The 12,811-nt window shown below is 34.0% G+C and overlaps 1 protein-coding gene across 13 annotated transcripts in view; it reads right to left on the bottom strand.

The window, feature by feature from the left end:
• Positions 1–12,811, bottom strand: part of LOC135223820 (mucin-2-like) — a 503,176-nt gene that overhangs the window by 22,428 nt on the left and 467,937 nt on the right. For 10 of the 13 annotated variants that reach the window (XM_064262658.1, XM_064262652.1, XM_064262659.1 and 7 more), the window contains 5 exons: positions 10,925–11,078; positions 10,134–10,245; positions 8,566–8,679; positions 1,241–1,343; positions 281–400 (listed from right to left, as the gene is read on the bottom strand). In XM_064262658.1, the coding sequence (XP_064118728.1) occupies positions 281–400; positions 1,241–1,343; positions 8,566–8,679; positions 10,134–10,245; positions 10,925–11,078 (603 nt within the window). The remainder of the gene's footprint in view (positions 1–280; positions 401–1,240; positions 1,344–8,565; positions 8,680–10,133; positions 10,246–10,924; positions 11,079–12,811) is intronic. The other 3 variants (XM_064262653.1, XM_064262656.1, XM_064262657.1) reach the window with 3 other exon arrangements.

A 12,811-nucleotide genomic window follows, 5' to 3' on the forward strand; every position in this document is an offset into this window, starting at 1 on the left:
GAAACATTTCAGCAAAAAATAAAAAATAAAATAAAAATAAATAAATACAGAAACATTTTAACAAAAAAAAATAAATACAGAAACATTTCAGCAAAAAATAGAGAAATAAATAAATAAATAAATAAATAAATAAATAAATAAATAAATACAGAAACATTTAAGCTCAAAAAATACAGAAACATTTCAGCAAAAAAAAAAAAAAAAAAAAAAAAAAACAGGAACATTTCAACAACAAAAATAAAAAATAAATAAATACAGACACATTTCGGCTCAAACCAACCTTCTCCTCTTTGCCAGGCTCATTCCCTAAGCCTAATTTGACATCGTAGGTTTGACAGCTGCTCAAACTGTTGGCACTGGTGCTCTGTTTCCTGGCTTCGGGAGTCATTTTGGTCGCAATCTGGAACAGAAACATGACGAGGTCATGAATACAGTCGAAGGACAGATCTATAAAGGTCTGTGTATGCTAAAAATAAATACTTTAATCCATTTTTTTTCAACTCGTTTTGGGTCATGGGCCACAAGCCCATGATAAAGTATGGTGGACCATTTCGTCTTCTGAGTTACGATAAATAAAGCATAGAAAATAAGCATTTCGGATTTAAATGTATTTCTTCCATAAGATTTACAACCTGAAGATTGTAATTATATTTTTTTAAAATAAACATAATATACAATTAGTCAGTTATTCATATGGGTAGAATTTTTCTTACAGCATTTTCAATAAATTTACAAATATATGTATACCAATCCCCAGTTTATTACTAGATGTAGTGAACATTCCTATGGACCACCAAAAATGTCACCATGGACCACGAATGGTCTATGGACCATCCTTTGAGAATCACCGCTTTCATCCCAAGAGTCTGTTTTCTGAAGGAACAAATGTGGACATAAATAAAAAAAAAGATCAAGGAAAAAAAAAATGCTCCTCACCTTGGAACGAACAACCAAAAATGTCACCATGGACCACAAATGGTCTATGGATCACACCATTTGAGAATCACTGCTTTCATCCCAAGAGTCTGTTCTCTGAAGGAATAAATTTGGATATAAATAAGAAAGTTGAGTCTAAAAAAAAATTAAAAGAAAAAATGTTTCTTACCTTGGAACGAACCACCAGAAATGTCACCATGGACCACTAATGGTCTATGGATCACACCATTTGAGAATCACTGCTTTGAAGGAACAAATTTGGACATAAATAAAAACAGTTAAGTCTAAAACAAATGTTCCTTACCTTGGAACCCTTCTCACTCTTCGTCCTGCCTGTGACCTCAGCAACTGTTGGTTTCTTTTCAGCTTTACAACAAGTCCTGCCTTCCGTTTTGCCAGGTTGTTTCCTGAAAAGGCAATTTCCCAGTGAAATGTACTGCAAAACCTACTAAAAAGAATGATTGGCACTGCTGTATATAATGCACAAACGTGGAGATAAAAGTTGAATATGATGTCAATACACTTTTACCATTAAATTATTTTGAAGTAAATACTCCTTTAATACCATTTTGGTAATATCCAGTGTCGTTAATATTTTTAAAAACGTCGATCTTACTTAGAGAGTAAGATTTCTGTTATATGAACTTTCATTAGCGCCAAAGTTCTTGTTTATAGAAGTATACATACACTGAATAGAGGCCCAAATACCATGCAGAGTAAAATATAATTTACTCAGTTTTCAGGCTAATATGAACCACAATGCTGTCATGTGCACGGATTTTACCATCATGCAGTATTTTATCAATAAATCTGTAAATACACATGATTTGCATTTACCCTAAATTAAGTTACCGATGACTATAGTTTTTATTCAGTAATTATTATTGCATCCTTATCTCTCATTGCAAACCTGAAGAAAGTCTTCATAACTGAGAAGTTGTATCTGCATATATGCATATGCATATGCATATGTGTATATGTATACGTATATATATGTGTGTGTGTAATTTTTAACACATATATATTTAGAAAATGTACCCTACTACAAGAACTACATTTCCAGAAGTTTAAGCTCCCTGTCCCATTAGGATACTTCAGCAAAATAACTTAAATTTGTATCATATTTTCGTATTATAATTTAATCATGAAAGCCCTTAGAATACCATGCTGTATATAATCAAAAACTAATTTATCAGCCGTATATAACCATGCGCATTCAAAATTCGAAATGGTTCATGATGCTCATTCTAAATGGAATAAAAACCTCAAAATCAGCTATAGAGTTTTCACAGATTCCATTCACACAATAAAACTAGTAATGGAGATTTTTTTTTTAAGCTTTTGGTCAAAAGATAATGTTAGGTTCCAGTAAAGTACTTTAAATATGGAACTTTTTTGTCATGAGAGGTCTGTCTGTCTGTTTTAGATAAGCATTTGTAGCCTGGAACACCACATTTAGGCCAAATGTTTCTGAACAAGAGAACACCACTTTTGGGTCAAAAGTTTCTGAACAAGATCATGTATTTTCTCATTCCAACAACCATAATATACTTATTCCTCTTAGATAGCTATGGTCTCTCTGTATGTAGTTGAATGACTACTATCGAAACACAGTTTTCACAGAGGCATATTACCAGTAGAAGAAACACCACTGAAATATGTAAGGAACTCCTCACATGGAGGGCGTTAGTTAACCTAGAAAAGTCTTCAAGTGGTATAAGAGTTACCTTAAATTAATTACTCATTGGTAAAAGGAGAGTAAAACTTAATCTGAGGAGCTAGTGAACTAGCAATTCCAAAAGTAGTTTAATTAGAAAAAAGAACTTTCATAAAAATAAAACTGGAGCTACCTTCACTAGGAGTACAAGCATTATGCAAGTATCATCCAGCAAATAGTGGTTTAGTAACCAGTCTTACATTACCTGATTTAAACCTACGTCAATGAAACTCTATTCATGACCTGACAAGAGAGACCTTAACAAGGTTATGACAAAAGCTACGGACACAAATAATAACAGTGAAATTACAATCGTTATCACTAACACAATGGAGGGATGACAGTTGCAGTACGAAGATCTTCAAGACAAAACAAAGAGTGGAAAAAATAAAAGCAAACAACTTAAAAGGGCAAAATGATTATGTGTATATGAATGAAGTCGGGAGATATTGTGGGTGTTGAGGACCAAATGTGCAATGTTTGCAATTTGGTCACTATTGTTGCTACGCAAAAGGTTCGTTGTTCTTTTCACTGGTCTTTTCTGTACCCTATGGTGGTGGTTCCAAGCCCAAATTGCTTATCTATCTTGACAAAGATGTCTGTTCTATTGATATTTTGTTTACAAAATGATGCGTCCAGTCAGACATACAAAATTAGACACTGCAGAGCACGCATTATAAAAGATACAGTACGCCATTTGATCAAAACGTTTCCAACATGAAAATTGAATTTTCACATTGCACATTTTGTTGGTTAAAAAAATCATTATCATTATACTCAATCATTAACAAACACGACAGTGAGGAAAAGAATATCAGACTGGAAAACTAAAATGGAATGCAAGACAGCGAGAAATTCCTAAATAATGAAAAAAACATTTTAACAGAAAACAAAATGACCAGTGAAAAAGGAAAAAGAAAAAAAAACAGTACATGAACTTTTGACGAAAGTTTTGCAACAACATTAATCAAATACAGATGGCAGAAAAATTAAAAAGAAGAATATTTTTCGATATGCCTTCTCCAAGATGTATTACAGGCCCTGTATTGTGAGTTTTTTTTTTTTTTTTTTTTTTTTACCAGTATCCAATATCCATTTTTTTTCGAGTACGTGGTACGTGTATTGCAGTCTGTGTTCACATGAAAACAAGGAATCAACTATGTTACCTTATTTCCCTTAACAATGTTTGTCATTGTACTTTACTGTCAAAAGTTCAAGCACTTCACTAAAACAATTCTCCTTTTATTTTTAATAGTTTATCTACATTTTTCATTTCTTTATTTATCAATTCGTTCCTCAAAAGATCAAGCGAAGATGCAATATATTACTACGCTAAAAAAAAAATCTTGTATTTTTAATAGTTTATCTACATTTTTCATTTCTTTAATTATCAATTTGTTCATTTATCTTATATTTTCAGTAACTGATCTCTTTTTTTTCTGTATTTCCCGTTATCTTCAGTCATTTCTTTTATAAGTGCCATATTCTTTGGAAGGCTGAATTTAATATAAATATGGCTCATCTTCTGGATAATAATAGTATTAATAATCTTTCACGTGAACTCTTGGAAAAATAATTAAAATGTCATATTTCTGGCTGTGTCATCATCTGAAAACAACATATGAGTGCTGTAATCATTTTGAATAAATATTCATTACTGTTTTGTTAAGATGTTCAATGGTATAGTAGCTAAATCTTCTACATTTGGAAATCTGATGGGCAAAGCTTTTATTTCTAATTTTCTTCAATGCTTGAAAGACAACAAGAACTGGCTATGATCGCTGTCAAACAATAAAACTACTTATAATTCTAAGAGACTATTTTAAACCTATGCTACAGACAGACTGTTATTTGCGACATTCAAAACAACAAAACTTGGCAAATGTTTAGCTGACACCTACTTACAAATCATAAGTGGCTTAACCACAATATAAAAGAGGGACATACTGATACCACATATAGCACAGATCTAGAGAACTTTGTTATTTCACTAATATTTTAGTTCTAGTTTGAAGAAGGAAACAAATAACATAACTATGAGCAGTAATTGTTGTCAAGTGTCTTGGTAGTAGGAAAAGGACTTGTTGTAGCAAGTAGTTAAATCAATAATACAGTAGTACAGGATCTCGTTACTCTACGTAGTTACTTTCAAAACTAAACTCTCTCTCTCTCTCTCTCTCTCTCTCTCTCTCTCTCTCTCTCTCTCTCTCTCTCTCTCTCTCTCTCTCACGCTTTCTAACATTCAATTACAATACTACGCTCTACAGCCCTTAATAATAAATACAAAACATGATAAATCAGAAAGAGTTAAATTTTACCTTCGTATGGGCACTCACACAGCACATAAATGAGATTTTAACCAATGTTTATATATATATATATGTCAATCAAAATTATATTTTTACCAATTAAATAAACATAACACTACCAGGGAACAACCCCCAAAATAAGGTACAACATTCTGATAAAAGAGCTAAAAACTAAGATTTAAAAAAAATAAGACTACAGTGTTAAATAAAATTAAAACAAAAGCTGTTACAAGTTCATTCCCAAAAGGACAGAACAAACGAAAGGGTAAGAAAGCTCACACGAAGAAAGTTGTGGAAAACGGTAAATTCATACTTGAGACAGGAAAATCATCATTGCAAGGCTTTAATGAAAAGCACCTTATAATGTCTGTAATTGCCAAAGGATTGCAAAGCAAAGGCTACATGACGATGATGGTTGCTTTGTAAAAATGTGTTTTTGTAATGGCAAGCACTCTCTACGAAGCAGGGATCAATAAGGAATGCCGTATTACCACTGTTTTACCATTATCTTCTGTTTTCCCAAGTGAGTGATTCAATGTTTTTGACTTTTAACAAATGTAGTTTCAAAGAGAACTACATTACCAGGACGTGGGTGTTCCATATTTATGAGCAATCGTACGCAACTATTTTTTATAAGACTTTCTATAACATTATGAAAAGTTAGGGATCAGACATCGCATAAATATTGGAACCTAAAGTACGTTCAGTCAGCACAGTTCCCCTTCCTTGTCTTTCTAAAATGTTACATATCAAATTTACGCAAAATTAATAATGGGTTTCTGTGTTATAAATATTTCGAATTGATATTTATAAAGAAAATAATGACATTATCTAAGCTTTCTTGTTGAAGGACTGTGTTGCAGCAATATTTTGGAGGAGCAACATTGTTGGGAAGTTTCTTGTTATGGGGCAGGACACTTACATGAAGTTTCACTTTATTCAAAATTCACGAACGATTCGCAATGAAACCATCCACTCGAAATAGTTCTTTTGCCTATCCAGGCATTTAATAAACTGCAGGACTAAGACTCACATTCTGAAGTAAATTGAAAACGGCTTTATAGTGTAGCATACCAGTATCCTGCTCCTCTTTCCAATGGCAAAATCTTTGGGAAGTTAAAAAGCACAATTTTCCCCTTCATTGTGGCAGTAGCTACGACTTAAAACTTCTCTCTATTATGTTTTTTCAAAAATATGGTTTTCCTATGCTGAATATCAGTGTTAGTTTTGCATCCTAGTGCCTTGGTATTTCTTTAGTTAAGTTACAGTTGGTTGTGTAAAATGTTTTTGACAGGTAGCCCAAACGGTGTACTCATGTAAAACAAAATAGTATAATTTATATTGTATCTAACAGATTGCAATACGTTTTATGCAAAAATCCAGTGATTCACGGGTGATGATTATTAAATTACTATCAAATGGGCTTGTCCAGTTCTTTGTTATTCTCTCTTGGTTCACTCCAGAAATCCCAGACTTTATTCTTCGAGATGGACACCCATAGTGCCACAATAGTTTAAGGACCTTTTCACGTTTAGTCTAATAAAGTAAGCGATTTATCGTCATTTCCTTTAATGTCTACATGAGCAGGTTCAAATCACTTCAGAAAATATTCGATCTGTAGGGAAAAGGTTTAGTGACAGTAATCTTCAAGGGCAGCCACGTGACGGAATACAAACTTGGGTGAGGGTGTACCTTCATAAGTTTAACAGCTGATATAAATGGAACCAATTCTGCTATCAAGACTGAGGCTATTTTGTGTGACAGGATTAGATTTTTCTTTTCATTGTGAGATTCTGAAGCAAATCCCACCTGAACAGAGGATTCCGACCCATCTTTGAGAATTGTGTCTTGTGACCCATTTCCGCTTGTACACGTTCCACTACCTACATACGCCGGTTATGATGTTCTTGCAATTGATGTAAGCCCCAGAAATGAGTCTATGCTTGAATTTTAAGCAGAAGTCTAGCATGACCCGAAACTGTTTGAGAAATGGTACAATTAAGATTTACCGCCCTAATATAAGTAGACAGACACATTCACGAGGAATGGAGGTAGGTGGTTGTTTAACAAAGATTCCTCTGCATAATTTCCTAGCAGGCAAGTCACATGGCTGCACTTTCACAGCAATCCAAATCATTACTAGATCATCACTTAGGGATATAGGTAGCATCAGCTTTTAAAGGAGTTTAAAAGCTATGCAATGGATGTTAACGAAAGCTACAATTAGCTGCAGAGTACACCGTCGTTGAGTCCAATCTCACAAGATTTTCACGAATTAAAGTGAATTTCCTCTAAGGTCCAGCTAATGATCTTTACACTGCTACTTCAGAACTATTGTTGACTACTATACTACACATAAATGTGAGGAATATTATCTCATTAGGGTTAAATGGGTAAGGGGAAGACGACTTTTATCAACAACTCGTATACACAGCATCAAGGCGACTGCTCTGGACTGACTTAATACGATTTAAATACAAAAGCACAGAAAAATTTAGCGATCTGAATAAGCCAATCCCTTTAAACAGCTGAGCTCAAGTTAATATGTACTTTTTATATAAACCTGACAACAATGTAACTAATAATATAATCGGAATCATTGTTATCACCATCGCCGCCGCGCAGGAATCAACTGGCCAAGTTCTCGAGCACCCACCATCGAGTCTCCCACAAGAGGGACTATTTCTGACATGATTCCAAAAGGCTAAAAAAAGACTTTCAATACAGAAGTAATGGCTTACAGGCAAGCAGCAGTAGGTATAGCAGCAGATGCAGCAGCAGCTAGCAGCAGAAATTGTACTGTACTAAGAAGCAAGGCTACTAGAATCATATTCAGCCAGAAAAGTTCTTTGCTAAGGGAAAATATGTAGTAGTAGTATCTGTATCTCCTCAGGGTGTGTCCACACCACAGTTAATACATGTCATAAACATGTCGGCAACTTATCTCATACATTGCAAACATGTTGAATACAAGTTAATGACTCACTGGGAGTCCTATCCAGTGCCCATTATGATTATACAGTACAGGTCAACGACGGTCTCCACTTGCAGTCATTGACTTGTTGTCAACCTGTTTGTGATATGCAAGAGATAAACATGTCAGCAACTTGTCTTCAACATATCACAAAAATGTTGAATACAAGTTTATGACTTATTAGGAGTCCTGACCAGTGCGAATTACGATTATACAGCACTGGTCAACAACGGTCTCCACTTACAGTCTACCTGTTTATGATATGCACGAGATAAACATGTCAGCAACTTGTCTCAAACATATCACAAAAATGTTGAATACAAGTTTATGACTTATTAGGAGTCCTGACCAGTGCGACTCGCATTCATTGACTTGTCGTCAACCTGTTTGCAATATGTATGATAAGTTGCAGACATGTTTATGACATATTTTCAAGTTAGTGACATGTTTATGACATTTTGAGACACGTTTTACTGCAGTGTGGACACATCCTCATGTTAACAAAAGTTGTTGCTGTTGTGTGTGTATACACTTGAGAGATACACACACGTGCGCACACTTGCGCAGACACACACACACCAACACATTCGCGTACTCACACACACACACACTGGTTCATAAATGCGTACCTCTGAGTTTCCGGGGTCCCGCTCATCATCTTCTCGATCAAGTAGGACGCCGATTCATTGAGGGTCATGGTGTGGGAAGCCCTACTTGAACTATCGGGGCTTGGGGTACGCATCCTGGCAAAAACATTTCATCTTTGAAACCCCCTGACACCACCAAATCTTTTTCTTTTTTTAATTTTATCTCATTCAACTGGATTATTAAGAGACTGACTGTTTCGACTAACATCATTGTTAGTGAGAATGGAGCTAAGTGGTGATTGGTGATTTCAAATCGTCTACTGCCCCAGCAGCAGGACTTGTGTGGAGGACTATATACCCGGTTCGGGATTGTTGTTGTTGTTGTTGTTAGAGAGAGACACATTCTCGCATTCTCATAAATCAAGGTGCATTGGGTTGGATTATTATTATTATCATTATTATTATTATCATTATTAGGAGCTGTTAGTATACATATCTACGAGTCACTGAAGGGATGGATATGTTGTGACTTCTTCACACACACACTGTTAGTTTGCGAGAGGTTATAACGGATTGTTATTGGGTTAGGCGTTCATCACAAAGCAAACAGACGGTTTCTGCCGTATTAGTAGCCAAACGAACCTTCTGCAAAAAGGTTTCGACGAAGTGTCAGTCTTGCAATGTTATATTTCCTCTTAGTAGTAGTTACGTCTTCAAAGTCTGTTTATTATATCTCGGCTGTGTCGTTGAAAACACTAAAAAGAGATTGCGAGTGTTGCTTTACCCCCCGTCATGTGAGTTTTTTTTTTTTTTTTTTTTTTTTACAATTACAATCATGCTTCCTCTTTCAAGTATTAACATGCCCTTGCAAAATGATTATTTGGATGACCGTGTTAAGAAATGTGTATTTAACGTCTTGAGGAAAAGATTTCGGATGGTGTGTTATTCATTATTCACACTCGGTGAGTTTTTTTTTTTTTTAAGGTCACATGCCATACATATAGGGACAACATAAAAAGGCCTAAAACATAAAAAGAAATAAAAAATGAAAAGCTTATTTTTCTTCACCTACTAGCAAATAAAGAAAAAGGCTTAGAGAAGAAAAACATAAATTAGGAAAAAATATATTGACTTTAGAGAAAAAAACAACTTTGATGGAGTAAGCAGAATTCAGTCACACAAACAAGAAACAGAACAATTATGAAGATTGAAAATAGTGAAGTAAACAGTTAACTACAGAGTGCAAGTGAGAATTTTAACCGTTAAATGTTTAAATGAATGTCTTTATTTACCCTACAGTCCTATTCCTTCATTTAAAAGGAGTTAGGGGACACCACATACTTTATAATGTGATGGCTTTTACCAACCTAGCCCCCTAAAATCAATAAAACTCAAAACATTAAAAATAACATGCAGAAAATATAGGATAAATTGACAACATTTTAAGCCTAAGACATTAAATTCTTCCAACCATTTATAAAAGAAAAATGACAGTGAACTCGATGATGTCAACTGCCTTAACATCCTTGCTCACTGGTACTCCCCTTTTCAACTTGCAATCTAGAGCAAAATTAAGTTAAACTAGACTCTCAATACGACCCATGACTCACTTAAGACTCGCTCCCTTGGCTGAATCTTGAGACGTTGATCTGACGAGCCTCTGGGGAGTCTGTGGCGAACGTAGTTCCGGGGTTCTTGGTGACCGAGGAGACTTCAGATCTGCTGTGACAGATAATCATGTTATTGGAGGAAGTTGGCAAAAAGGTTAAGGTTTTATTCGACACTTATCAAAAATCTAAATCTGTCTCTTGAAAAACTATTATATATGATGTGATAATTCCTCGACACCTCAGAAGGGTTTCCTTGACATTTATCACAAATGTAAATCTGTCTCTTGAAAAACTATTACATATGATGTGATGATTCCTTGACAGTAGTTAAAAATTTAAATTCAGCTCTAGACAAGCTATTACATATAATCTGATAGTTCTTAGACACTTTTCCCAAATTTAAATATACCTCTACAAAAACGACTATATATGTGTGATCTGATAATTCATCGACATTTATCACAAATTTAAATCTACCTCCAAAAAATTATTTTATATGATCTGATAATTCCTTGACATTTATCACAAATTTAAATGTACCTCTAGAGAAACTGACATATGATCTGATAATTCCTTGACACTTATTATAAATTTAAATCTACCTCCAGAAAAAGATTATATAATATGTGATGCAAAAACTAATCATTCCTATAAAAAATGAAAAATACTATCTTAAAAAAAATAAAGGTATCAGTCTGAAAAAACAAACACAAGAATGCTTTGAATTGCCAATTACGAAGTGTGAAAACTACAGGGGCAACATCTTCGAGTAATCTACGAGTATCCTATACCTGTCCTCCTGGGGGTCTCGTCGTCCTGATCCGAGGAGAAGTATCCTTCAGAGTGGTATCCCCCGGCGCGTCGGCCTTGAAACAGGCCCGTGGCCCCAATAGTGCCACTCCTAGGGCGTCCCACAGGGGGCTTTCCGACCCTCTCTTCCACTTTCTGCGAGGGAAAAATATGGGGGTTTTGATAAAGAAAATTTTAATGTTTGTTATAAAAAATAAGTTATGAATATTGTTTCATTATATTAAGAAATATTTAACGCTTTCTGTGAGGAAAATAAGGAGAATGTTTATGTTTGTTATTCCAAATAACTTGTGAATCTTTATTAATCATATTAAAAAAAAAACATTCAACTCTTTCTATGAAGAAAGCAAAGACTCATCTTGCAAGGAAATATTAATATCTGATATTCCCAATAACTTAAGAAGGTAACATTTCTTCGTCATATTCTAAAACCATTTATATAACTTTCTCGTAAACAGGATTTGCCAAACAGGATACATTTTCAAAAATGACAAATAACAGTGAACCCATTTCCATTCCAAAAAGAAAAGTGGTAAAAATAGCAATACAACTAAACTCATGCAATAATCAGACCAAAATAACTTTGAAAAGGAGAGAAAATATATCTTATGTTCTATTGAACTTGTGATAAAAACACTGTAAACGTATAAAATGGAAAAGACTTAGATAAAATAGCAATATAACTAAACTCATGCTATATTCAGGCCAAAAACACTTCAAAAAGGAAAGGAAAACATAACTAATGGTTTATTGAATTTGCACAAAACACTGAGAACGTATAAAACACCAGTATAAGCTAAACAATCTTACCTATTAACCCTAGATTGCAAACTATCCTGTAAATTATAAATAAAACAAATACAAGAGAGAAACCTGAATCATTAAATGTACTACATCAGCTTGTACTGTCAAGTGCATAAGTTCAACATAGCTCATTTCACTAACTTTCCACCCTCTTCTAAAAATTGTTTCAATTCAAGGGATAAAATATCAATGATGAAAGGAACCAGTTTTGAATGTGGTACCCCATCGTCAGTTCACATTAGCTAGCCGAGTTGTGTCTGAATTTATCAAAAGCAAGGAAATCATTTTCTAAGTTTGCCTCGTGAGTTTCAAGTTGATGAACTTGCAGATGTTAATTGGTCAATATACACGATATCCTCAACAAACCTCCACGATATAATTTTCAATTATTTCAATAATCCTTTCTGAAAAATTCAATGACGTCACCTTCAGGTTATAAAGTTGAAAATGAACAAATTTATAATTTGATGAAAAAACTATTTTTTTAATGTTACACGCAAGAGTCTCCGACAAGTCCCGTAACAAAAGAGTCACACTCCTTTTGTACTGAAAATAAGGTGAAAGTTTAAAAATGACCACGATATTTTTTTATATATATATTTCTACACACAATTCTCTCTCTCTCTCTCTCTCTCTCTATCCACTTACTATCAAGTTATTTCTATGGTGATCTGTCATTACTTGCCTTATGAGTATTTAATATAAATTGTAGATAAGCCAGTGTCAAGTTGGAAATAAAGTTATTATCATTATAGCATAACTCTCTCTCTCTCTCTCTGATAAATTTCAGTAAATATTAATATTTTCTTTCATTCATACGATCTCAATAAAAAAATACATCCCATCCTCTTTCGTATTAAAAAAAATATTTCAGTAAATAACCTTGAAGAGTCTTTCATCAATACACGAAAAAATAAACATCAGATCCTATTTCCTATCAATGAAAGGATTCAGCAAATAACCTTAACCTCTTCTTTTAGTCATACGATCTAAATACACAAAGAAAACATCATCTGATTTTCTTTTCAGATCCAAGGAATATATCGCAGCAAACAACGTTAGTT

This window comes from Macrobrachium nipponense, chromosome 10 (genome assembly GCF_015104395.2).
Source record: "Macrobrachium nipponense isolate FS-2020 chromosome 10, ASM1510439v2, whole genome shotgun sequence".
NCBI lineage: Eukaryota > Metazoa > Arthropoda > Malacostraca > Decapoda > Palaemonidae > Macrobrachium > Macrobrachium nipponense.